Here is a 27,695-nt window from a genome sequence, read left to right as displayed (position 1 = left end):
TTTATATTAGATGCCTAACATTGTAAGAATTAATTTGGAAACACTTGATGCATAGAACTACCTTGTCTAGATATATATACCTTTAACCTTGTATAGGTCTAGGATCGAATAAATGCTTAGCAATGCTTAGACCAATAGAAGTTGGGTGATTTCCTATCACCTGCGAGATATAGGTGGATACCGGAGCACGGTTGGCTATATTTGCTATTGTGGAATAGAACCATGGGGTAATGTAACTAGAGGCCAGGCAGAGTCTATGTGTAGGTTGATTCATATGATTCCATCTGTGCCGATTAAGGACCGCATCGTTGGAGGCCCTCTTGTCATTTTGAACGCATGCCTCTCTCTTAGCTGGACGGATAACTCGTTCCGACCGCGAAGCTGAGTAGCTCAACTTAGGACGGGCCTTATTCTGTTAGAGTGTGCACAGTGCAGGTAGTAAGGATGTGCGGGGAGCCAGTGTGAGGCCAAGGGCAGGTTAGAGTCCTGATCGACCTGGCATTCGGTAGTGTCCCTAATTATGTGGCGTTGATCGAACCCACAAATTGGACCTGAGTTGTACCAAAGGTGACCTAAGATGACCATTGATCTGGTCTACCAGGGTTTGTGTTAGGAATACTGTCCAGCTGGTTGCAATTGATTCAAATCGCCATCTATCCTGGATAGTGAGAAACTTGGCATAGCCCCTTTATCGTAGTAATTGGATTATGGAATATGATGGTTCTGATGAACATGAAAATCTTACACCAGCTATGTTTACTATTGTTATGCTACTAAATGATATACCACATGTTTAGCACAGGTTAGTTGCTAATCTAGAGATGAATAGCTACAATTAACTTGATGACCAAATTATAAAATATATAGCTGAATTAGTGGCTTTTTATGCAAAATGGTGTCAAGCTAGCTCCACTTATAAAGCCTTGCATGATCCTTGGAGTCACTTTATTTTTGGTTTATGACAGGTAAGTCTAGCTGAGTACCTTCTTGTACTCAGGTTTTATTTCCCACTTGTTGTAGATAACACAGTCTTTCATGGCTATTGTAAGAATTACTTGTCCCGCTGTGGATGAGGAGTAGGCCCCAGGCAAGGCGCTTCTACTTATATATCTTATCTGTGATGCTTTTGTGGGTGGCGATCACAAACTAGCTTGTATTAAACAATGGTGTGAGATGTTGGTTTTAAAACTACTTTTTGTCCGCTATTATTACTTTATTTGGAACTTGGGTCGTAATAACTTTAATCGTACTCTGATGTTTGGCAATATATTTGTGAACTCTATGTAACATGTGGCATGTATGTTGAATCATGTACGATCTTGGTTGTATATTGGCGATGAATTGAGATCCTTCGTGGTACTCGACAGACTACCGGGTTTATTTGGGCTCAAGTATGATAGTGCGACCGCTTGCGCGCTGCCATTGCACTTGTGCTCTTATAAATTGGACAGTTCTGTTACAATCATTATTAATGACAGGAGCCTCCATAGAGCTGATTGTGATGGTAGGGAGAGGTGTAGGCTTTAGAACAAGAACAACATGCACTTCAACCTTCTTGGGCACATAAACTTGTTGCACTGGTGCCTTCCCTGACTCTTGTGGAGTGAAAAGTCCAGGATGTCATCATCCGGCCTTGATTCGCACCGCTAGAGCTCAATTGATCATTGCCCAGTCGGCTAAAGATGGTTGACCTTGGATATTGGCCAGTAGGCTCTCCCCACCTCTGCTGATGATACATGGGCATTGGTGGAGGATATGGCACCCAAACCCCTTGGTAACCCCATTGTAGAGGCGATGCAAGTGTCCATCCCAGCTTGTACATAGGCACCACAGTACTAGGGCTGGAAAGTGGAGTCTAAGGGAAGAACCCCATGGGAAGGCGCTCAAGTGGTAGCCTTTGATATCTTGATCACACTTTGTCAGCAGCATGGTGATTCACTCACCAACAGTGCAGCGGGATCTATTTCTCAGGTGGATCCAGCTATGGCAGTTTGGAGGCAGTATGACCGCATTTCTGTGGTGCTAGACCGTGATGAGCGGGCACAGAGCTCGAGTCCTGCTATGAGTGCTATGTTTGCTATCATGCAGATGTTTTATGCCCAAGAGGACACCCGCTATTTCTGGCAAGAGTCTTATAACATCCGACCTTGATTCACACCGCTAGAGCTTGATTGATCATTACCTAGTCGGCTCAAGATGGTTGACCTTGGATATTAGCCAGCAGGCTCTCCCCACCTCTACTGATGATACATGGGCGTCGGTGGAGGATATGGCACCCAAACCCCTTGGTAACCCCATTGTAGAGGCGGTGCAACTGGCAATCCCCAACGAGATACACGAGGTGCAACTCTCTGAGCTAGAGCTGTAGGTTGGGTCATCACCAACTGCTTGGGCTTATCATCTTCTCGCTTAGGAGGCGTAGACTCTCTTTTTTTTAACGGCCGATTCTAGGAATCGGCCTTTTGCTGCTTATATTTGGCCATAAGCCTATCAAAGGTGCATTGTTTCTTCATGAACTTGCCCTTATTCTTTTCTTCATTAGTCTTCCAGGTTCTAATCTTCAGGTGTTGTGGAACGAATGTGCTCAAAACATGAACACCAGAGGCGCTGGGGCTGCTGGAACTAGGGGAGTTAGCTAGGTCGACTAGGGCAATCGGCTCAGCCAACTTGGCTGCTGCAGAACTAGAGTCAGCTAAGCCGACCCCCTGGGTCGGCTGAGCCGACTGGCTCTGGCTGGTAGAGTCGACCTAGCCGGCCTCTGCTGTGTTGCCTGTGTTTCGCGCCATCTTTGGTTCCTCAAGAATTGCACTGATCTAGCGGTGATCTTGAGCTTGTTCTTGCCTTCATCATTCTTCTCAAGCACCACCTTGCGCCCTGAATTCTTTTCAACATTTAGTGCCACACGTGGTTCGTCGATAATGACATTCTTGCCTTGAGTTGTATCAGCTTACTCTGGACGAATCAAAACAGCAGGTGCTCCCGCTTCAATTGTATGCATATGCGCTAGAAAAGGTTTCTTATCAACTTGCATCTCGGTAAGACTCAATCGTCCCTCATTAAGAGCCTATTTGACCTGCCGACGAAAAACATTGCAATCATTAGTTGCATGAGAAAAAGAGTTATGAAATTTGCAATAAGCCCATCTCATGAACACATCAGCTGATGGTAATGTATAATTAATTCTAATGTACCCAAATTTAAGCAATTCATGAAATATTTGGTCACATTTAGAAAAGTCAAAAGTAAATTTCACTTCTTCATTCCGATTCTTGTGAATTGGCTTAAGAGAAGGACATGTAACTCATTTATTCTCTGCTGTCCATTTAATTTTAGCAGCTAAACATTCTTTGTTTTCATCGTTCGATGAATCAGAATAACCATCCACAGCATGAACATTCAAACGATGTGTCTTAGAAGCATCACGAGACTCTTTAAGGCACGATTCAACTGAAACGGCCTTTTGTAAAAGTTGATTAACATTGACAAACTCAAACTATTCAAGCCTTTCTCTAATGTTAGGACGTAGGCCAGAAAAACATAAATTAGTTAGATCTCTTTCAGAGATCATCAAATGAAAACATCGGTTCTTAATTTCTCTAAATCGTTTGAAAAAAATCAAGGACAAGCTCATCGCGCCCTTGACGAACCGATGTAAGATGAGACAATCTAGTTTCCTGGGCACCATTATAAAAGTGATTATGAAACTTTTCCTCTAATTCAACCCATGAACCAATAGAACAAGATGGTAATGAAGCAAACCATGCAAAAGTTGTGCCAGTAAGAGATAAAGGAAAATTATGAATTTTCATAAAGTCATAAGCACTAGCTTCGCCTAATTGTGCAAGAAACATGCTTACATGCTCCATAGATGTCCTGCTATCATCACCACTAAACTTATAAAAATCTGGTACCCTCCAACCATCGGGTGCTTTCAGGAAATCAAAATGTGAAGGATATGGTTTGCAATATGTAGTTCTACTAGGCTTAATTTGTACACCTAGACTCTCCTCAAGAGATTTAGACAATTCATCCTTAAACCGATTGAAAGTATCAGTAAAATCAGTAGCAGGAGCCGCAGGTGTATTATCAAGCACAGGAACTAGACTTGGTGACTTCGGCGGGTGAGGAAGAACTGTGTTTTGCCCCGCCGAAGCTCGATTTGCTGCTGATCTTTGATCGGTTTCGTGTGTTTCGAGCCGAATTTTGACCATAGATGACTAATTGTGATGATGGAGCAACATTAGCTGAACCGGCCTTATCGGTTTCAAGCGCCGAAGGGGCCGATTTGCTTTTATTTGTTGCTGCATATAACCCTTGATTATCATAAAAATTAAAAGGCATGCCAAATTTAGGTTGCTTAGAAGTAGAAGCAACACCCGATTGATCAAAATCGGTTGTCTTCCCTTCTAGCTTATCAAAACGCGCCATGATCATATTTACCGCAGCTAAAAGATTATTATCAATGACTTTCTTATGATCATCCATCATAGTAGCATAATTGGCATGAGTAGGATAGGAATCATCAAGAGTTTCATCATCAAACTTAGGTTTATCAATAGGATTTACCTTGGTCTCTGCGGATGTAGCAGCGGTAGCATCACCGTAGGTAGGATCACGAAACTGAGTAACCTTGCCGTGCCAATTCTTGGTGCAACTTTCCAAGAAAGCTTGAACGTCGGCATCGAGCTTGGCCTACAGCTCATAGGGAAGCTCATCAACGGACTGAGGAAAGACCATGTTGGCTTCGTGAGGGACGCTGATCTTGTCGCTCGTCTCACCCGCTGCATCGCCTTTGCTCCCCATGTGGCTAGTAGATTGAATCTTGAGTCACCGCTTCTTCCCCAGCAGAGTCACCAAAAAGTGTGTTGACGCCGGAGGGGGTCTGGATCACACACCAGCGGGCCTTGGACACCCAAAGAGGTTGCAACCAACCTGCAACATAGAAAGAATGCGGCGTAATCGATCAACACCGATCAAGGGACCAATGAGACCGATGTAGAGCCCGTTCTTGCCTGGAAAGGCTCCCGAACCTCTCTCGGGAGGACCCGTCAGGGAGGAGCACGTGGAGGATCTCCTAGGACCAGCAAGACCGCCTAGGATGCCAACAAATCTTGCCGGGAGACGTGCCGAACAGCAGGAGGGTGTAAAGGGGCAAAAGGAGTTGATAGATGTGTTTTGTTTCGATTGGATAGATGGGAACTCAATCGGCCAAGATTCTCTTGTATTTATAGAAGGGGTGGTCTTATCCCAGTCGGAAACAATCCCAAAACTCGTTCTCCAAGTTTCCCACGTCAAAAACTTGCCAAAACACTATTTGAAAACAAATCGGTTCGAACTTGCAGGCCAAGTTAGTCGGCTAAGCTGATTTTCACGGGCCCAAGAAGGCCCTTTAGGCTGCATCAGGGTCCAGTCAGCTTAGCCGACTTGAGCACTCGGCTAAGCCGACTGGGGGGGGGGGGGGGGGTTTGAGCCGGCCAGGCCGGCCTGGGCAGTGGCTTAGCCGACTGGCCTGGCTCGCCGTCTCCTCCACGCGATTTCTTTGCTTTCTCGCTGCGCCTTTTGACCTCCAACATGTCTAAGATGTTTATGACTTCTTGATGCCCAAAACCATCTTTGGACATTTTTTAGTGTCAACAGTATGCAGTACACGTGATACAAATATTTTGTTATATTATTGTCTTCATTTCGATGAGAGTATAAACTGTAGCTAATCAGTACTTACCTTTTTCATCTCTGCAGGTTTATGACGACTATTTACTATAAAAAAAATGGGCACCAGAATTAAAGGTTACAGTCACAATCCGGTGGAGTTAATTTGGATCCTTCTTCTATGTTATTTTTCGCTTTTTTACATACACTATACAGTATTTTGTAGTGTAATTATTAAAGGTTATTTTTCGCTTTTTTACATACACTACACAGATGTTAAGGACTGGATCTTGTCAGGATTGTTGTCCACTGCTATAGAAAATATTTTAGAAACAGCATTTTTGTTCTACAACCGTTCATTAAAAACAATTTATGATAATATATCACCGTTGGTTCATAATAGAATTACGATAAAAATGTTTTTCACTATTAGTTCATATTATGAACCGTCGGTGATTAGTGGCAGCGCGAGCAGTGGCCAGTGCCTTCGCTCGCAAGGCCCCCACACTTTGTAGGCCTCCTTCAGTGACAGTCGTGAACAATGGGCTCAGTGGTCTTCGTAGACAGACTTTGTGGGAGTCCTTTGGGCTCACCATGTTTTATTTTATTTTATTTTATTTCAAAAACCAATATCATCCTCGACTTTCACCAATGATGGATGAAACTGGTAACGACGAGGGTTTTCAAACAGTCCTGATGAGCTCTTTGCAGTAGTGATCCTGACAACTGCGTCGAATTTCTAAATTATGGTTTACCAATTATATTATACAGTCTCAGGTTTTTTTTTTAAGATAATCGATGGGCAGAAGGATTCCCCAATGCTTCCTCCTACCAAAATAAACATTTTAAGTTGATCTAAGTCAAACTATTCTCACAAGGATAACGAATCAGGTGCTCTCTCACCTATGATGTGCTCACATGTTGGGGCTCATGTATGAAAAAATCCAACTGGATAGGACATAGGAGTAAGAATGCATTATCATCGTAGAAATTTTGAAATGTAGCAGAATACTGCGAGTAGAAAAATGAATAGTACAAATCATATTCTAATTTCACATCACTCGGCAAATGCAGCACCAAATTGTACTCTGATAAAAAAAATCATCACGGTATTTTGTTTCGTCAACGCTCAAGTGATATCCTGGCAGCATCATACAGCTCACAAGTGACTGACACAAGATTTGTCGTAAAACCACTACTGGATCAGCCTGTAGGGGTACCATTCAATGACTGAATGAAAGTTGAAAAATAATGATTATCAAAAAAAAAAGTTGAAAAATAATGGTTCCTAGCACACTACGTGAAAAACGGTTTGTAGCAACGGGTCAAATTTTTTTAGGGGCGGAATGCTCCACGTATAAATAACTAGGATTTGTTGGGACGGCTCAATCACCAGCTGTCTCTACAAATGTCCGCGGTATAAATGGCTGCAGCCTCCTTCTTCTTCCTCGGGTCACTCACTTCAACACGTGAAAGAAATGTGGAGAGGCCTTGGGCACCTCCCAAAAATTGCTCTATTAAGGAGGGAAGGTTTTGGTCTCAAATCCTTTGGTGGAGAGGTTGTAGAAGGTAAAAAAATGCTATTCTACACTTTTTTTAAGTTTTAATGGTTGGTTAGTGAGTAATTAGAGTTTTGTTTTTCTCAATCTTCTATGGTGCTTGAGCTACTTATGAAGCAAATTAGATCCAAGTTTTGAATGTACTAGGGTAAATTAGGTAGGGAAACAAGATCATACCCTTATTTGGTCCATGTTTCTTGATTTTAGTGAACAATTAGTTAGTTTTATGGATGTTTCATGTGCATGTAGATTTAGATCTAGGGTTTGGTTTTTTTATTAATTTCATTTTTGTAACTTTATGTTTGATGAAATTGGACTAGGGTTTACATGAAAGATATTAGGTAAAATATAATTGTTGCTAATTGATGTCTTTGAAATTGTTTATTGTAATCAACAAATATGTATTTTAATTATTTATGAATAAATGGGTCATTAATTAATTTTCCTCTACCATGGTGTGTTTGTATGCTTCATATAATTATATTTGATTTATATTCATATATATCTAAAGTATATACAATTATTCTCAAGTAATTATTAATTTGATTCATTTTTATATATATCTGAATAAGTAGTCCTTTAATGTTTGTTTTGTTGTTGTTGTAAAAGATGGAGTACAGAAACTCTTGGATGTATGGTTCGTTAAGGTTCAAGGCAGGTTTCCGTGAAGAGGTGGATAAATTTATTGAAGCCGCAAAGAAGTATGCAAGGACGTTGACAGAGAATAAGGATACAATTATTTGTCCCTGTAAAGATTGCAAGAACCGTATGGCATGGACAGATGTGACTATCATCAGATCATATTTGATTATGCGAGGATTTGTTGAGGACTACACAGTGTAGATTCATCATGGTGAAACGGTTATTGTTAACGATGAGGATGAGGAGGAATACGACGACGAAACCCTAGAATCCATGTCCCAATATTCAACAGAGCTTGATGCATGAATGGATTTCGAGTTTGGCAATGAAACAAGGTGGTGATGATTGTGGTTGGGATGGTAACGACGAAGGTGGTGTTAATAACGATGGTGGAGCACGTGTTGGGGATGAAGATGATTTGGAGGACATGATTCGAGCCCTTGGACCAGAGATTTTACTAAAGAGCCCGAAAGGTCTAGAAAATTTGGAAAGGGTGACAAAAGCAACGAAGGAGACTGTGTATGGTGTTGAAAAGGGTTGTTTGACACATTGGACATTGCTACGTTTTGTGCTTAAGCTACTCATCCTGAAGGCTAAGTACGGCTGGTCAAATTGTAGTTTCAATGATCTATTGCATCTCCTGTCATGGGTGCTGCCACAACCAAACTCAGTTTCCGCCAACACATACCAAGCGAAGAAGGTCATAAGTCCATTGACAATGGGGGTTAAAAAATCCATGCATGCCCCATCCTCTGTATACTTTTTCATGGCGAAATGTTCAAGTCACTGGATAAATGTCCCCGGTGTGGGGCCAGTCGGTCAAGAATAATGACCTTTACGGTGGGGACAAAGCCTCCATGGGAAAAAAGAGGAATAAGAAGGGTACAAAAAAGGTGGTACAAGAATCTCAGCCCCTAGAGGACACTCCATTAGGCAACGATGCAAAGCAGAGAAGAATTCCTACCTTGGTAATGTGGTACCTGCCAGTGACCGACTGCTTGAGACGTATCTTCCTAAACCCTAAAGAAGCCGCACTCATGACATGGTGGGATGATGAGTGCAAGGTGGATGATGATAAGATTGCACACCCGGCTGATTATAGTCAGTGGCAAAGGTTCAATGAAAAGCACAAAGAATTCAGCGATGACCCAAGGAATGTACGGTTTGGCTTGAGCACCGATGGACTGAATCCCTTCAATGAGAGGATGAGCGACCATAGCACTTGGCCAGTGATCTTGACCATGTACAACATCCCAACATGGTTATATCAGAAGAGAAAGTACCTTCTTCTCACTATTCTTATTTCTGGCCCTAAACAACCAGGCATTGATATAGACGTGTTCCTCGAGCCTTTGATGCAAGAAATGGAGAAGCTATGGAGGCATGGGGAGCCGATGTACGATGCGTTTCGAAAGGAGGACTTCATATGTAGAGCAATAATATTTGTTACTACCAATGATTACCCCATGTTGTTTGCTTTGTCTGGACAGATCAAAGGGAAGACGCGATGCTTGGTTTGCTTGGATGGTACTACATGGGTGTACCTAGATGCATCCAAGAAGATAGTTTACCTAAGGAACCAACGCTTCTTAAAGACAAGTCACAAGTACCATAGCAAATTATTCTTTAGATTTTATGACAACACCCCAGAGATTGAACCCCCTCCGGAGAGACGTCATAACGGAGAACACATGTACAGAATGGTGAAAAACATACGCGTCGTCTATGGAAAGAACAATCCGGATGGGACGAACAGAGATAGAAGCACACCTCCTGTCGAAGGCGTACCTTTCAAGAAACAATCGATCTTCTTTCAGTATCTGCCTTATTGGCCAGACTTGGAGGTCCCCCATGCCATAGACTTTATTACTATCAGCAGATTGGCGGAGGGGCCATCGAGACAAGTGACATCTTAAAATGCTTATGACATCAATGGGTATACGTACTATACCCATGCAAAGGATAGTAAATATGTGAACCAAAATAGCGGCGTTTGAATAGAGGCTCTTGATGGATTGGGGCGAAAGATCCAATACTTTGGCATCATTGAAGAGATATGGGAACTTGACTATGGAAGGGATATAACGGTGGACCTGTTTCAATGCCGCTGGATCAAACAACACCAACTGAGCGATATCAGATTGAGAGTCCTAGACCTCAAGAATCTAGGCTACCAAGATGACCCTTGGGTGCTCGCTTCACATGTCGCACAAGTTTTCTATATGTCTAACCCACAAAGTAACCTCTCCCCGAAGAAGAAGGCAAAGCACGTGGTTGTCTCTGGGAAACAGCACATTATCGGAGCTGATGGCATGGACGATGTTGAAGCTTACAATAACTACGATGAGATGCCGCTATTCACAGATTTTCCTAAGAAGATCAGTGTTGTGGAAAATAACTTGCCCAAAGGCATATTACCATGGGAACAAAAATGTGTCAAGGGGAAAGTTGTTACAGTGGGCTAGCTAGTTGTTGAACGTGGAGTGTTTGTATAAGTGTGTGTTTGTAAGACTTCATTTATGCAGCTTTTTTGCCACCTTTTCTATCCTCTATGTTTGGGAAGCAACTGTTGCTTTTTTACACCTTTTCCTCTCTATGTTTGTTAAGCAGTTGTTGCTTTTTTTACCAAATCTCCCCTCTCATCTCCTCTCCTTTGTTTTGCCGATGATGAAATTATCTAAGTCCATACATTATATAGAATATCAGCTGATGATCAAGAACTTGTGAGGAACTTGGCATCATTACCAGCCGCCTCTACATTACCTTCTCCTCTATTCTGTGTTATGATGCCTTGATGCTCCAAGTTCATGATCAAACGATGAGTGACATGTTTCGGAGGCCTCTACTACTGCTACTACTCGTTTTTTTTATATATTGTTGTTTTATAGGACTACTTTGGTTTATAGACCTTTTTTATTTCTTATACCTTCTCGCGTACCTAAAGCATACTTTCTTACATCTATTAGAATAAAGCGTGAAATAATGTCACAGACACCAGATAGTGTAGCCCAATGCCCCAAGCATGATGAGCAGCCAACCTATGAGGAGCAAGCACTAGAGGACCAGCTTACTCAGGAGCAGTTCGATAACGAGTTAGAAAAGGACCTAGAAGTGATGCTTACTCAGGAGCAATGTGACAAGGAGGAAGGGGGAGTAGAAGGAAGAGCAGGAGAGGCTGCTGAAGGCGAAGAAGAAGATGATGATGAGGAGGAGGACTCAGAAGAGGGATATGTAAGTCCTGAGGATCCTTTCCCACGTGAAGCTAGAAGGAGGCCAACAGAGAAAGATTTGGACAAGGATTTTGACCCGAACGAGGAGGTAGGGAAAAAGCCTTAGCTTGTAAATTTTGCTAAAGCTTTGGCTGTGTTACCTCTGCTAACACTTTGACCTATCGTATATATAGGTCCCTCCTAAAACTCAGAAAAGGCAACGTCGATGTCCGCGACATCTCGCTGGACAAGACAGAGTAGAGGAAAGGAGAGCAGAGGCAACAGCCACAGAGATAGACATTGAGGCCTCTACTCCACAACCTCAAGACACAACCACGACTACCAAGCCTAAGAGGAAATGAGGGGATAGAAAAGCAAATCAATATCCAGATAAGGTATGCTATGTGATAACAGAGGTCGGGCTAGCAAGGGAGATCCTTGAGCTGAAGGAATTAAGAGGACGATTCCGTAATGCGATCGGGGCCCTAGTAAGAGATAAATTGAACCCAGCAATCCCTAACTAGAAAGAGGTACCAGAGAAAAAAAAGGATGAACTATGGAATAGGCAGCTGAAGCTCAATTTTAGATTTCTAGAGGGTAAGCACAAACTGGTAAAAAAATACTTTCGGGATGATGGGAGAGTCATTCCGACGTTGGAGGTCGGAGCTAAACAAGAAGTATATCCAAAAGGGGTTAACTCCCTTCAATGAGTTCGGCAACATAACTCCTAGTCAATAGGAGGAGCTCGTGGCTCAGAAGACTTCATCGGAGGCATTGGAGCTCAGTGCCCGTAACACCAAGCTGGCGAAGAGGAACAAACACCACCATCATCTAGGCCTCGGTGGCTACTATGCCAAGGAAGAGCAGTTTAGAAAGATGGATGAAGAGGCCGTAGCTGCTGGGAATATCGATGTGACGAATTTAAAGGTACGTTCAAGGAATTGGATATATGCGAGGAGTACAGAATCATCCGGTGGTAATCTTAAGTTTGATAAGCCGGAGACCCAAGAGGTAGTATCAAGGATATTGAAATATGCTGAAGATAAGGAGAAGGGCTCATTCAATCCTTCCAGAGAGAGGGACGAGCTTAGCCTTGGCTTGGGAAATAAGGAGCACACAGGCCGCACTAGGGGGCTAGGGAAAAGGATAACCTGGAAGCAAGGATTCGAAGAGGATAGGCACATGTACAAGAAACATGATAGAGACCGGGAGACTAATCTTGAGCTCCAAGTGAAGGCTCTAGTTGCGAAGACGCTGGAGGAGCAAGGACTATCTACGAAGCCACGGATATTAATGACGCCGCCGGGAGAACTGGCATTAGTTGGCAGCCCTCCGAAAGTTCCTAGCAGCCAAGGTTCCACTGCAGCCATAACCTCCGTCGATTGCATATGGGAATCAACTAGTTGCACCTTGGTGTTTCTCAGCGGCCGGCAGAACATTGTGATGGAGGTGGCAACGGGTGTGGCACATCCTCCCGGTGGCTTACACCACAATAATAAGATACTGTCGGACTACACTAGGGTCGAGGTGCATACCGTGAAGCTCGAGTTCATGTAGTGGAGGATAGACTACGCAACTCCCGAGGGGCTGGTGTTACTCAGAGACGTAATGGGGCAGTTCATTCTCTGGCACAAACGGGACATTATATTGACTGCTTCTTCATCGCATCTCCCTCTCTCAAATTTGGAGCGAGTTGTTCAGGTCGGGGAGATATTTTCACTGTCTCGTGACCACCACATTCCTGAGATGCCACATTCTTCCTCGCCTCCTAGCGAGCATGTGCCTGATAAGCCACAACCTTCTCCAGCTCGGACCGAGCAAGTGCATGATGAGATGCCACAGTCTTCTCAACAAGCACAGCCGATACAAGAACAACGAGTGCCTCCTGAAGAAGGTGATGCACAAGAAGATGAGGACGTGTCTGAATGGGAACTTCGAAAGAAGCATCCAATCACCATAAGACCAATTTATGTTCCGATGAAAGACGTCTCGTCGGTGCACAAGTGGTATTCCCATGACCAGTTCAAGTCTGAGAACCAAGTTAAAAAAGCCCCATCATGGGATTTTGAGGAGACCGTCACTAGCAAACTCCACCAAACAGCAAAGCAGCATCCAAATGTTGATGCCATCAAATGGTCAAAGGATTGCCCAAAAACATATGAAAGAGGCAAGCCCTTCCTACCAAACCGGGACATCCAGCGCCTACCACTTGGAATGAGAAGGTTCAATGATTCGTACTTGCGTGTTCTTCCAACGAGCATAGACCTCGTACAAGCATGCTTCCCCACTGGCACATTTGAAAGCCCAGCCAGGAAAATTGTCTTTGACTTCAATGACATGCAGACATGGTTTCACCTCAGAGCAATGGAGATGAATCTAATTCGCGCATGGTGCCTGTAAGTCCTTGTCCTCCCGATATGATATGAATATAATCTTTGAATTTTGTTGTAACTAACCCACGCCGTGATTTGTAGAATGCAAGTGCACATTGTAAAACAAATGCCAAGTGTGAAAGCCGGGTATATAGACCCTCAAGCTATAGCACAAACAAATTTTAATTACCCTAACCAATGGAAACTGGATGACAAAGAGCTAGCTGCTGGAAAGACCCTTCGGGAGAAAGAGCACATCCGTACGATGAAACTAAGGGAAGAGTCCCTTAAGGTTTCGGCATACATTGCCCTAGCTTTTAAAATTCTCCAACAGCACTCTACTAAATGGCTACCATACAACTTCGAGTAAGTTCAACTCTATACTTAAAGCTTTGTTCGATATATTTTATTCGATGCAAAAGAGCTTATCTAGTTCTATGATTAAATCCATGCAGCAACCACTGGATTTGTATAAGTGTCGATGTCGGGAGGAGCATGGCATGTGTCTTTGATTCAATAGATAGGGACCCGGTGACATACAAAGACTTCATATCGATTCTCAAGACGTATACATATCGATAATCCTCATTAGCTTATATGTTTGTATATATACTTGTAGCATTTACTTTTGGATACTAACAAGTTGTATTTGCTAAAATAATCTGAACAGGGCATTTAGGTTCTATGTCACTAAACATCACGGAAGGTATGATCCAGTAAGGAAGGAAAAGCTAGCTATAAAAACACTATGTGCGGTAAATGTAACTTACTTCTTCAGTACTCCATTACATGGCTGTCAAAAGCATTACTTAACATTTTCATATGCAAAAACACACAGTACCCCAAGCAGAAGTCTGAGAGTGTACATTGTGGATACTATGTATGTTCTATGATGAGTAACACCGGTGCCTATAGGAGACACCCCTTAAGGGTAAGTTTGAACCTCTTCACCTGTAGTATAAAAACTTCATACATAGTATAAAATACTAAACTAAAACTTGTTTTCTTATAGTGGAAAGAAGAGAAAAAAATGAAAAGAGACCCATACAAGGATGACCAACTCTTAGAGCTCGTCGGCGACCTTTGCAACTTCATATTCGACCAGATTGTACATGTCAAAGGCACCTACCATGACCGAGAGTCTGACTTAGGTAGAAATTCTCAGTACCAACACCTTCGTGAGACTGAAAGGCTAGCTCTAGGACGTTGATAACAATGTGTATGGAATTTGACATTGGTTTTACCTTGTGAATTATGTCTATTTAATGATTGATTGTATATATTTTTATGAATTGGACTTGTAATTGTAATTTATATAATATTCTTGTGCTTATAGTTTATATAATACTCTTGAGCGAACGCGGTTCGGAATGTTGGTCGCGGTGCGTTCGGTGGGATTATCTCGCTTTCCTCGCTCGCGTTGGTCGCGGGACGTTCGGCGGAATGTTGGTCACGGGGCGTTCAGCAACACGAACGCTGGATGGAATACGCGGAAACAAACAGTGTCCTGGTCGAATTTGAATTGTAAATTTGAATTTTTTTTAGCGTGAAAATGTACTGTAGGGGCGGTTCTAGGCTGAACCGCCCCTACAAACAGGTATTATAAGGGCGGCTGTAGTACCAGCCACTCCTAGAAATCGATTTATAGGGGCGGCTGATAACACCAGCCGCCTCTATAAATCGATTTGTAAGGACGACCTGAGAACCACCCCTACAATTACATAATGTGTAGAAACGGTTTGATAGAGACAGTTAATCAAACTACTCTTACAAATAGTCTTGAGTCACCCCTACAAAATGTTTATGTAGTAGTGGCGGTAGAGTAGTAGTAGACAGCTGCCATAAATTAAATATATGATGAGACTACAGCAGACGCCGTTCACTCACTCATTCATCGTCGCTTCTACGAGTCTGTTTGTGACACCAGGACGTGCAAACTTACTGAACAAGACTTGAGAGTGTAATAGTAGGTTGTAAGCTGGCTAAATACTGAGGTGGAGAAGAGAAGAGAGGAGATAGAGAAGAAACGGATTGTAAGCTTATAGCCAGTTCAGACATAAGAACCAATAAATTTTGTGAGAGAGACAAATAAATCATATATTAATAATGAAGAACTAACTACTATATGAATGGACTAAGAAAAGGCTGTAAAAAAAATCTTATAGCCAGGAGCTGGCTATTATTAGCCTTTCTCTGATAGACGACAATGAATCAAACTACTGCTATCCATCAGATTCCAGATAATCAGGCGTTATCCACGCTAGCTGCCGCCGGATGCCCCACGCCCACCATTGCGCTCCCAGTGTCAGCTGGTAAGCAGGATGCCCAGCGCCTACTACTGGTCCTGTCACGCCATGGGTTTGCATCGCAGCACCTACACTGATAACAAAGTGCCTGTTTAGTTGCACTTTATTTTGCAAAAATTTTTAAGATTCCTCGTCACATCGAATCTTTGGACGCATGCACGAAGCATTAAATATAAATAAAAAATAAAACTAATTACACAGTTTAGACGAAATTCACGAGATGAATCTTTTAAACCTAATTAGACTATGATTGGACATTAATTGTCAAATAACAACGAAATTGCTACAGTGCCATTTCGCCAAAAAATTCACCAACTAAACAAGGCCCAAAGTGAAATTTCCGCATGCCCCTATGATCACATGGGTTATCACAGCCGCACAAAGTGCATCCAACGGTGGAGATGCAGTGCATGTGAGTGGGTGGGTGGATGTGGACCTAGGGACGCAGTGCATTGAATGGTTGAGATTGAATGCATGTGTGTGGATGGATGGCTGAGATAACCCCATGTGGTCGTATATACATGTGTTGTTGCATTTCTGCATTGCTAACTCACACATCCGGTACCACTGCTGCTATATGATAACTCACATCCTGCTGGCGTAACATTGAGATGGCTATATTGACAACACTGAGATGGCCATGGCTTTAAGGTCGTGGCTTTGACCTAAAACATATGAATCAGACGCATCAAAAAACTGGTCTTGGTTGGTTAGTGCAAAGTGGCATTAACTGTTGCTGCTACTGCTTAGCAGCCACCACCCAGCCACCCACGCTAAATCCAAGCATATTACCAGCAAATTTCCTCTGAACAGAACAGTTTGGTAGCATATATATACAACTTATTTCTCTTGGAAAGATTCTTTTCTTTTCTTTATTTATCTGTTTTATATTTCATCAGGTACCAATATGTATAGTCAAATAGTCAGATGAGAACTTCTTACTAAAAGGGTTAACACTACCCTTTTCTTTTACACTGATGACAGATCAGGAAAGTAAATATTGTTATTCAAGGCGACTCAAGTTTGATTCATAACTCAGGTTGGTTATAAAGTATTCTCGGAAAAGAAAATGTGCATAGAGGCCCGAAAGAATCAGCTGAAAAGCATGTAGTGGTGTACGTACACTAAGACCCTGTTAACATCAGTCACCAGTCATGTAGCTAAGGCGTATTAGGAAGAGGGCGATCATTGACAACTCTAGAGGCAATGAAGCATTATTATTACTCAACTGGTAAGCTAGTGCCAAGAACTAGTTAACAGGAATTAAGCCAGCTATCAGCTAGAAGCTTATTGTTCTTCTTTATTAGAACCACACATTATCCAGGATAATGCTGCAGTATATGCACATTCAAATCATCACACTTAAAATGGTACATATAAACCAGTTTATGCACAAATATATGATTTGGACTTCAACTGTACTCTGTCTGACTGACATGGACTCAAATCAGTTTTTGTTTGTACAAAACACCATGACCGATTTACATGCCGGATGAGCCTCCCAAATCGATGCGATATAGTTCGAGCATTTCCTCTTTGACATAAAATCTCGATCAAAATTGTCAGGATTTGGGTTCAATCATAAAACCTTACAATCTTACCCTGTATCATAAATTTCATAATAACTGAATCCTGAAAGTTTCATATAATCCCATAAGATTTATAGGATCTTACATAGGATCATAATCCTATCATACTACATAACAATTGAGATAAAGAACTTTTGAAATGATTTGGGTGACAAAATGCAATTTGAAGCTAAGGTGTATTGAAAATCAATAATTTCCTCAAAAAAATAATGTCAATAAACCGAGTTAAATTTTAAAATGTCAATTAAATCACTCAAAAACAATACTATAGACTTCAGTCTTTACAACATATTATATAATATTTTGTATAATAAGGATTTGGATCTTACGGCAAAAAAAGATCATATACCTAGGATCCCAATTCGAACAACTTTGGTCTCGAATTAGAGCAGAGTTTTGCACATCGTGCTGCAGCAACCCGACCTTAGTTAGATAATACCCACCCGTGCACATCATTATACTCCCTCTGTCTCATAATAGAAGACGTAACTTTAACCACTAATTTCTTTAATTAATAAATAGTTTATGGCAACAAAAAATTGATCATTAGAAAATATTTCTAAATGCAAATTCAATGCGACTATTTTTACTATATACTAAACTTTTAATATGGTTAGACTAATTATCAGCAAAAAAAAAGCTTGAAATTTGAAATACATGGATGACTTGGGGTAAAGATGAGAAAGGGGGTGAGTCACACCAGAGAGGGGCACATCGGCATCGATGGAGTCAAACCGGTGGCCGTCGGAGGGCGCGACGGGAGAAGTCGACGGATGCGGAAAATTTGCTGCAATTAGCGATGGGGTTCGAACTAGAAGCTAACAAAAGTTGACAGATGGGGCAAGCCGAGGCCTGAGGGCTTTTGCAATCCAAATTCCCAGTGCCCAATGAAATTCATTTCCTCCCAAGAAGAGAGAATAAAATGACACTCCTAACTTCTCAATTGAAAATAAGTTCACTACAGAAAGTGATACATCGACTAATACAACTAGAGCATGAAAATGTTCTTGGCACTGGATAAAATCATACATTGTTTACTAGAAACCAGAGAACACAGTACCAGCTGAGAGAAGGATGCGAAACACATTGCCATATAATCAACATGGAAATTCGCCCAAATGAGAGGTGACTCGGAGCAAATTACAATTTAATCATGCAACAGCTGATAGCTGAAATGATTCTGGTACAACACGTTGCACGTATGGGGCACTTCATATGAAGAGCTCCATTCTAATAATATATCCCCAATCTGATTCTACCGGAAATGTCGAAAAGTTGAGCCACGAGGCACATTCCAACATGACACAAACCATTCTACAGAGCCCTTGAGCAGCATTACGCCACTTTGGCCTTTGACAGTGCTTTCTTCCTCTGGGAGAGCATGTAACGGTACATGTGCGGACTACCTGCAGTGGTCCAAAGTGAAACAATGCACCTTCTTATAAGGCACTAATACAAGATAGCAAAATGTGGTGCGATTGAGGGAAGGCTTACCTGGAACATAAATCAGGAGGGCAAGAATAGATGAATAGAAGTAATCGTATGAGAAGTTCCATTTGTTGGGCATCCTAAGACAGTATTTCTCCGATGCCTGAAATTGGTCCCACAAAAAAACAGTTGAAAACGATAATTATAAGATGAACAACATGTGGAGCTCTTCAGTTTTCTAGTAAGATCAGTGTACCTTCATGTAAGGCAAGGCAATGTAGATCAGACCAACTTCACTAGAGATACCAGTAGGATACAACAACATAAAGGTGCTGTACCTGCAGACAATCAGTATGCAAAAACACTTTTAGGGGAAACTTCCCTGACAAAGGTGGTAAGATTACTCTCCAGATTTGGAGCAAATCCAAATTTACCTAAGCCATAATAACCAGGAAGGTGCAAAGCCTGACAGCTATAAGTCTTGTGCTTATCTACTTAGGATACTTATCTAGAGTAGTTGGTGATTGTGTCAGCCCTTATCTTTATCCCTAGCATCTACTTTAGCATCTCTAGAATATGCCGTAGTTTTCTTAAGGCTCAGGCAAGCTATCCTATATGTATCCCCAACCTGCCATAGTTGTGGCATAGCTAATGAAATCTGAAATTCAGCCCCAAACCTGTGTTTTGGTTCTAACAAATGGTATCTAGAGCCTAAATTCATCTGGGTTCTACCCTTACCCCATCCCAATCCGTCGCCATGTCTCTCCACTCCTCATCCTCTTCCTCCAACCGTTCCACCACCTCCAGCATACGTGCTGCAGCGGCTGCAGCAGCCAGGCGCGAGGAGGCGGCGGCCGAGCGTGCAGCAGCAGCGGAGCGGGCGGCTCGCATCGCCCAGGCGGAGCTTGCTGCGGCGTGTGCGGCTGAAGCCGCCCACCAGGCAGCAGCGGAGGCGCGGGAGGCTGCAACAGCAGCGGCTGCGCTCCGTGCAGAGGCAGACGCGGGCAAGCAGGAGGACTACGGCGCCCGGGCGGGCGCGTCGGATGCAGGAGCGGCGGCGGCTGCAGCTCTGCGCCGCGGAGCGGACGCCAAGCGGGCCTAGGCAGACGCGGTGGACGTGAGGCTAGCGACCGCGACGGCTTCGACAACCGCCGCGGACGCGACGCGGGCCGCTTCGACGGACGCCGCCACGACTTCGACCGGGACGAGCGGGCGGCACGCGACGCCAATGCCTGGCTGGAGCAGGAGGAGCGGCACGAGGCGCGGGACCTGGGCGGACGGGACGCTGGCACGCAGAGCCCTCACAGGCAGCACGCCTCCCCTTCCCCGGACCGGCGCTGTGGTCGCCGTGGCCGGCCCGGCTCCCCTCCCGTCGTGCACACCGTCGTCAAGGACGTCGGCGGCGGATGGCCCATGCTCACCAAGACCAACTATGCGGAGTGGTCCATGGTGATGAAGGTGAAGATGCAGGCGCGGCACGTGGGATGCGGTACGGTACGACAACGCCGACTTCGACGAGGATCGGTGGGCAATGGAGGCGCTTTTTGTTGCTGTTCCGACGGAGATGCACTCCTCCCTCGCGAACAAGCGGACCGCCAAGGACGCCTGGGACGCCATCGCCGCGGCACGCATCGGCAGCGACTGTGCCCGCAGGTCCACGCTTCAGGAGCTAGGTCAGGAGTGGGAGAACCTGGCTTTCAAGACAGGGAGGACGTCGACGACTTCACTCTCCGCCTCAACACCCTAATGCAGCAGTTGGCGCGGTACGGGTCGCCTCAAGAAGTACTCGCAGGTCGCCATCACGATAGAGATGTTGCTGGACTTCTCCGAGCTGTCGATCGAGGAGGTGACGGGTCGCCTCAAGGCCGTCGACAACTGCGATGAGCTACCTCCCTCAAAGTCGGTCACCATCGGTGGCAAGCTTCTCTTCGCCGAGGAGCAGTGGCTCGCCCGCCAGCGGGAGCGAAAGAAGCGGGAGGCCTCGGGTTCTTCGGCTTCGGGTTCGTCGAGCAGCCGCAAGCGTCGGCCGCGCAAGCGGGACAAGGTGCGTGATGGTGCTCCTAGCGGCGCCGACAGCGAGCGCAAGGCTACCCGCGACGACACCTGCAACAACTGCGGGAGGTCCGGCCACTGGGCCAAGGACTGTCGGCAGGCGAAGCGCAGCGGTCAAGCACACGTCGTGCAAGCGCAGGAAGGTGACGAGCCAGCTCTGTTCTTCGTACACGGGAGCATCGAGCCGCACTCCTCTCCCGTGCCGGCCGCCGCCGCACTCCACCTCGACGAGCCACGGGCTCACGTCTTCCTTGGCAACAGGTCCGGCGGCGACAAGATCGACGGGTGGTACCTCGACACCGGCGCCACCCACCACATGACCGGGCGACAGGAGTTCTTCTCCGAGCTCGACTCCGGCGTTCGAGGCTCCGTCAAGTTCAGGGACGCCTCTGCCATGGAGATCAAGGGCGTCGGCTCCGTCGTCTTCACCGCCAAGACCGGCAAGCACTGACTGCTCACTGGTGTCTACTACAACCCCGCGCTAAGGAACTCCATCATCAACCTGGGACAGCTGGATGAGAACGACTCGCGCGTGGAGATCGAGCACGGGGTCTTGCGTATCTGGGATCGCCATCGTCGACTTCTCGTCAAGGTGAACAGAGGCCCCAACTGCCTTTACGTCCTCCACGTGCAGGTGGCGCAGCCCGTGTGTCTTGCAGCCCGCCGCGACGACGATTCCTGGCGGTGGCACGAGCACTTTGGGCACCTCAACTTCGAGGCCCTGAAGCAACTCGGCAACAAGGAGATGGTGCAGGGCATGCCGCGAGTCGAGCACGTGGAGCAGTTCTGCGACACCTGCGTCCTCACCAAGCAGCGGCGGCTCCCCTTTCCCCGCCAGGCGAGCTTCCACGCCAAGGAGAAGCTGGAGCTCGTGCACGGTGACCTCTGCGGCCCCGTGACACCGGCCACACCTGGAGGCCAGCGCTTCTTCCTGCTCCTCGTCGACAACGTGTCCCGCTACATGTGGGCGGTCCTGCTCGACACCAAGGCGGCGGCTACGGGCGCCATCAAGCGCCATCAAGCTACTGCGGAGTGCGGCCGCAAGCTTCAGGTGCTACGTACCGACAACGGCGGCGAGTTCACGACGGCTGAGTTCGCGGCGTATTGCGCCGACGAGGGGATCCAGCGCCACTTCTCCGCGCTGTTAGTCGCTGAATTCTCACTCTTGGTAGTAGGAGAATTCTTACTCTCATCGAGAGAGGATGACACTAGGAGTTGGGGCAATTTTCTTGTCTATTTCTCACACAAGCTCACACAAATGCCATGCCAACCTAAGGGGTTGGGGTTACATATTTATAGGCTGCTAGTCAGCCAAGCATATGCCAAGATGCTAGTCTAAGATGCTAAGGTGCTGTCCTCTAAGATGCTGTCCCCTAATATGCTGTCCTAGATGCTAACAGCCACTGTCCTAGATGCTAACAGCCAACAGCCCCACAAAGACTAGATGCTGTCCTTGTGCAACAGCCTCCAACAGCCCCACAATAGACCAGCCAGACTTATCCATCCTTCTCCCCCTAAGTCTTGTGCGTCGTCTTGTGGGAAAGTTGAACCATCCCGGTCCTCGAGCAGAGCTCAAGGAACTTGATCCTCCCAAGGGGCTTGGTGAGCAGGTCCACAAGCTGGTCCTTGGTGATGTAGCTTGCCTTGATACTCCCGTCCTCCAAACAGCCTCGGATGAAGTGGTGTTTGACGAAGGGCGAGGCTGGGCCTGGGACAAGGCGGTGGACGACGGCTCGACTTCGACTCTCAGAGACTTCGTCGTCGACTACGTCCATTTCGAGGGAGCCGGGGAAGCTAGTAGCTCATCTTCACCGAGCTCGTCTACCTCAGCACCCGGCTCGCCATCAGCTCCGGCGAATACTCCACTGCCTACACCACCAGCAAGTCCTCCACCACCTGTACCACCGGCTACGCCCCGCTCTCCTACACCGGCTCCCTAATCTCCTGCATCGGTGCCCACAACCCCGAGATCGGCACCAGCAGCCTTGGTCCGTGACGAGCAGCGCACGGTGGAGTTCGCCACTCCGCTGTCTGACGACGAGGATCGCGCCGATGCTTACCACGACGACGAGCCTCTGCGCTACCGCACCTTGAACAACATCTTTGGTGATCAGCCCGTTCCTGGACTGGCGGTGCACGACTTCGAGGCGGAGCTACACCTGGCGCACGAGGATGACGAGCCCCGCTCCTTCGCTGAGGCAGACGCGGCATGGCGCGCCGCGATGCCACAGGAGATGGACGCGGTCGAGCGGAACCGGACGTGGGAGCTGGCGGATCTTCCTGCCGGCCACCGTGCCATCACCCTTAAGTCGGTCTACAAGCTCAAGAAGGATGAGGCCGGGTCGGTGATCAAGCACAAGGCGCGTCTGGTAGCGCGCGGGTTCGTCCAGCAGGAGGGAGTCGACTTCGACGACGCCTTCGCGCCCGTTGCGCGGATGGAGTCCGTCCGTCTCCTCGCACTGGCAGCCTAGGAGGGTTGGCGTGTGCACCACATGGACGTCAAGTCCGCCTTCCTCAATGGTGACTTAGAGGAGGTCTACGACCACCAGCCGCCGGGATTCGTCATCCCCGGCAAGGAGAACAAGGTTCTTCGCCTACGCAAGGCCCTCTACGGCTTGCGGCAAGCACCCCGAGCTTGGAACGCCAAGCTGGACTCCACTCTCAAGCAAATGGGGTTCCAGCAAAGTCCTCACGAGGCTACAGTCTACCGGCGGGGCAAGGGAGGCAATGCCCTGTTGGTAGGCGTCTACGTCAACGATTTGCTGATCACCGGCACCAAGGAGGCCGAGGTGGAGTCATTCAAGGAGGAGATGAAGGTGACCTTCCAGATGAGTGACTTGGGTCTTCTCTCCTACCTGGGGATCGAGGTCCACCAGGACAGCTCCGGCATCTCCCTTCGCCAGACCGTCTACGCCAAGCGAATCGTCAAGTTGGGCAGGCTCACCGGCTGCAACCCAGCACACACTCCCATGGAGGAGAGGCTGAAGCTAAGCCGCGACAGCACGGCGAACGAGGTCGACGCCACGCGGTACCGACGCATTGTGGGCAGCCTTCGTTACCCCATCCATACACGGCCGGACCTGACGTTCGCCGTTGGCTACGTCAATCGGTTCATGCAGCGACCAACGACGGAGCACGAGCAGGCCGTCAAGAGGATCCTCCCCTACGTCGCAGGCACTTCCAACTACGGCTTGCACTACCTGAGGTGTCCCAGTGCGGAGCACTTCATCGGGTACAGCGACAGCGACCTCGCCGGCGACATCGACACAAGCAAGAGCACCAGCAGGACGCTATTCTTTCTCGACAAGTGTCTAATCAACTGGCAGTCGGTCAAGCAGCAAGTGGTGGCTCTGTCCAGTTGCGAGGCGGAGTACATCGCTGCCACAACTGCTTCGACTCAAGCTCTCTGGTTGGCTCGGCTGCTAGGCGATCTCCTGGCAGGGACACAGAAGCAGTGGAGCTCAGGGTGGACAGCAAGTCCGCCTTGGTTTGGCGAAGAACCCCGTCTTCCATGAGCGCAGCAAGCATATCCGCATCAAGTACCACTTCATCGGGAGCTATTTGGATGAGGGGAGCATCAAGGCCGGCTACATCAACACCCAGGATCAGCTCGCCAATCTTCTCACCAAGTCCCTTGGGCGGGTCAAGTTCCAGGAGCTTCGCGCCAGGATTGGGATGGTTCAAATTCCCCAGAAGGCGCCACACAAGACTTAGGGGGAGAATGACAACTATAGGTCTTGTCCTTATCTAGTTAGGATACTTATCTAGAGTAGTTGGTGGCTGTGTCAGCCCTTATCTTTATCCCTAGCATCTACTTTAGCATCTCTAGAATATGCTGTAGTTTTCTTAAGGCTCAAGCAAGCTATCATATATGTATCCCCAACCTGCCATAGTTGTGGCATGGCTAATGAAATCTGAAATTCAGCCCCAAACCTATGTTTTGGTTCTAACAAAGCCAAATGCTTCCTTCATTCCAAAGAAAGAGTATCTGATGATCTGCAAGAAATCAGCAATTCCTATTAAGATTACTTTGAAATTCAGATCATAACAAAATTTACTCTAGGTTTTATAGCAACAGATAATGAAGTACAGAATTCAATGGTGGTTACAAGTAAGTAATTTAGAGAATTACATCAAGTAATTTGTACCTCTGTGATAGACAAGCTTATGACCAGGGTACTAACAAGAAGATGTGACTGGGTCTGCAAAACAAGGTTCACATTGTTAAGAAAATAATACAAATGTTTACTCACTATAGAAAAACGTTGAAATAGGATGCAAAAGGTAAAAGCACTATTTATCCTTTTCTAATATGTCTGGTGTAGAAACTTGTATATGCCCACTCATAGTTGCTTATTCCATTATCGAACTCGAAAATTAAATAACTGGCTAACCTTAACTTAGTCCTAAAAGTCACAAAATCATCTAATACATGTGTTCTCTAGTTCTAGCAAATGCCTTTAAACCTAAAACCGTGTCATAACTCAAGGTCCCAGCAGGCAACACTTAGATATGTATCTAATCTAAAATACGAAATTATAAAATGGAAACTATAAAGTTCATGAACAAATTAAGACGTATTCCTAAAAAAATGGATGTCATATATGAAAACATGAAGACTTGCTAGTGATGATACCTCAGGAAAACTCCACAAGACACCCCACGTAAGGAACAACCTGGATCCAATCTGTGGAAGAGTTGCCGAGACCAGAGACCTCACCAACCCTGTAAAGAAGACAAACTTATCAGAATAGTGACAAAAAAGTGACACCGCAATAGTGAAGAAAGCATATTTTTCTTATATATAACCCTCCTCGGAAACTTTCTAACAATGTTTAATGTGTTCAAGATCCGGACTGATGTTTTTGTATCATACTGTTTTGAGTGGATGGACTATAATAAGAAAAAGGGATACACGTCCACCAACATCACCATACCTACGAGCCCATGAAGAATCTGAAGCACCAATAACGCAGTACCTCACAATCTTCATGTGGGTAAAACATGAACTTGAACTACGGCACTAGAAATTTCACAGAGTTTATCTAGCACAGCAAAAGCATATTGCTGAATTCGAACCACTGCAAGATTTTGCTGCGACCCTAAGTAACATTTATGTAATTGCAAACATCAATCTAGTTGATTACCAGTTCTTCCTACCAAGAACTACGAGACAGTTTTGCTTGTAACATCCTTACTCAAACTTTAAAGCAGTAATCATTCCTATTAGGATAGGTCCAGACTTCATGAGCTGAGCAAAAATATGAAATTGCGCCAGGTTTGCATCTTTACTGTGACAGAGCAAACTGAAGTGCACTACCAAAGTACTGCTAAATAAAAATGGGGGGAGGGAAAAGAAACAACTGACCTCCATGATGGCTGCAGTCTGCGCGAACTGTAGCGGCCTCTCGACGGCGGCGTAGACGGCCTTGTGCCCGCTCTCTCGCAGCGTCAGTCCCGCGTAGTACAGCACCTGCGCCCTGCAACACCCCCAGATCAAAGAAACACCAAATCAGACCAAAACACGGCCAAGGGAGCAAGAGGCGGAAGATCCATCCGGAACCCAAGAAGAACAGAGCAGCACGCAGCGGGGGCAACGGACCATCCGAAGAAGACGACCCGGTTGTAGACGGAGGGGTAGAGCCGCCGAGCCGACGCCCGCCATCGCCTGAGCGGCGGTGAGGAGGGAGAAGACGCCGGGAAAGGACGGGACGGGCTTGACTATTCTGAACAGGCTCCTGAGCTGGCTACTACTGATCTAGTAAAAGCACGCCACACGCATCAGATTCGGCGTCTCGGCGCTCGGCGGTGGGATTGAGTCCGATTCGATCCGGCAGCGGCGGGCCAACCACTGGCCGGATTGAATCCGGAATTGAATTGGAATCGGATCGGGGCGGATGGAGGACAGGTGAGCCGGTGGGCAGCGGGAGAGAGTCAGACAGTTCCCTAAATATTAGTTCTCAAAAGTCTAGGTTTACTAACACCAAAAAAAAGTTTAGAAGAAAAAAAAAGTTCATCTCTAATAATTTTTAATATTTAACTTTAAAAAAAATTAAATGTTGGTCCTATTCAACATTTTTTTTCTACCGTCTTCTTTTTTTCCACGCGAACCTCTTCATCACCGCGGGAACGAAGTAAACGCGGGCTCTCCAATCCCCGTCCACCCTCACTGCTCTGCTCCTCATCCCTCACTCTCCCTTGCCGAGGCAGAGCCGCAGAGGCTTGCTTCTCCCTCCAATAATTCCCTTCCGCCTCTCCTCCCGTCCTCTCAAGCCCACACACCCGCAGAAATCATAGCGGCACGGGCAGCAAAAAATCTCCATGCCCACGCTTGGCCTAGATCTCCGGCGAGCCGGCCTCGCACGGTAGCCGATCTGCTCCCCGATCCCTGGCCGGCCCGATGGGCGGCGAGGTGCCGGAGCCGCGTCGGCTAAGCCGCACTCTCAGCTTCGGCTGCGGCGCCGTCCCCGAAGAAGCGCTGCACCTCGTGTTCGGCTACGTGGACGACCCACGCGACCAGGAGGTGTGAAAGGTCCTAATGGCTAGAGGGGGGGTGAATAGCCTAATAAAAATTTCTACAACAACACTTAACCAAAAGGTTAGACAATTATGAGGCGAAGCGAGTGTTGCACTAGCCTACTTAAAATGCAAGCCACCTACCACAATTCTAGTTTAGATAGTGTCTATTCACACAATAGCAAATACACTATCCTATGTTAGTGTGCTCTCAAAGACTAACTAAAGAGCCACACCAACCAAGCAAGCAAGCTCTCACAACTAGCTACACTAAAGAGCTTGTCAACTAGTTTGCGGTAAAGTAAAGAGAGTGGTTAGGATAGTTATACCGCCGTGTAGATGAAGAACCAATCAATCACAAAGATAAATAATA

At 46.1% G+C, this 27,695-nt stretch overlaps 1 protein-coding gene across 5 annotated transcripts; it reads right to left on the bottom strand.

Annotated features, from left to right (window-relative positions):
• Window positions 1-18,390: 18,390 nt before the first annotated feature.
• Window positions 18,391-26,735, bottom strand: LOC136504262 (very-long-chain (3R)-3-hydroxyacyl-CoA dehydratase PASTICCINO 2A-like). 5 transcript variants are annotated; one of them, XR_010770831.1, is made up of 7 exons: window positions 26,409-26,735; window positions 26,175-26,286; window positions 25,443-25,531; window positions 24,955-25,008; window positions 19,189-24,802; window positions 19,011-19,092; window positions 18,739-18,917 (listed from the first exon to the last, which is right to left on the bottom strand). XR_010770831.1 is itself a non-coding variant. In XM_066499121.1 (6 exons), the coding sequence occupies exons 1-5, from the start codon at window positions 26,469-26,471 to the stop codon at window positions 19,051-19,053; spliced, it is 360 nt and encodes a 119-aa protein (XP_066355218.1). In that variant the 5' UTR covers window positions 26,472-26,735; the 3' UTR covers window positions 18,739-18,917; window positions 19,011-19,050. The 5 variants fall into 5 exon arrangements, 2 of the variants coding, with proteins under 2 accessions (XP_066355220.1, XP_066355218.1); XR_010770830.1 differs by having other exon boundaries at window positions 24,691-24,802; XR_010770829.1 differs by having other exon boundaries at window positions 24,740-24,802.
• Window positions 26,736-27,695: the final 960 nt, after the last annotated feature.

This window comes from Miscanthus floridulus, chromosome 14 (assembly GCF_019320115.1).
Source record: "Miscanthus floridulus cultivar M001 chromosome 14, ASM1932011v1, whole genome shotgun sequence".
NCBI classification, from domain to species: domain Eukaryota; kingdom Viridiplantae; phylum Streptophyta; class Magnoliopsida; order Poales; family Poaceae; genus Miscanthus; species Miscanthus floridulus.
This window is presented reverse-complemented; position numbering and strand designations above follow the sequence as displayed.

Coding starts and splice junctions, on each gene's coding strand:
- LOC136504262 (XM_066499121.1), bottom strand. CDS start 26,471: ATGGCGGGCGTCGGCTCGGCGGCTCTACCCCTCCGTCTACAACCGGGT. Junction 26,287..26,408: donor CGGGTCGTCTTCTTCGGATG/GTCCGTTGCCCC, acceptor GGGGTGTTGCAG/GGCGCAGGTGCTGTACTACG. Junction 19,093..24,954: donor TAAGCTTGTCTATCACAGAG/GTACAAATTACT, acceptor GATTGTCTGCAG/GTACAGCACCTTTATGTTGT.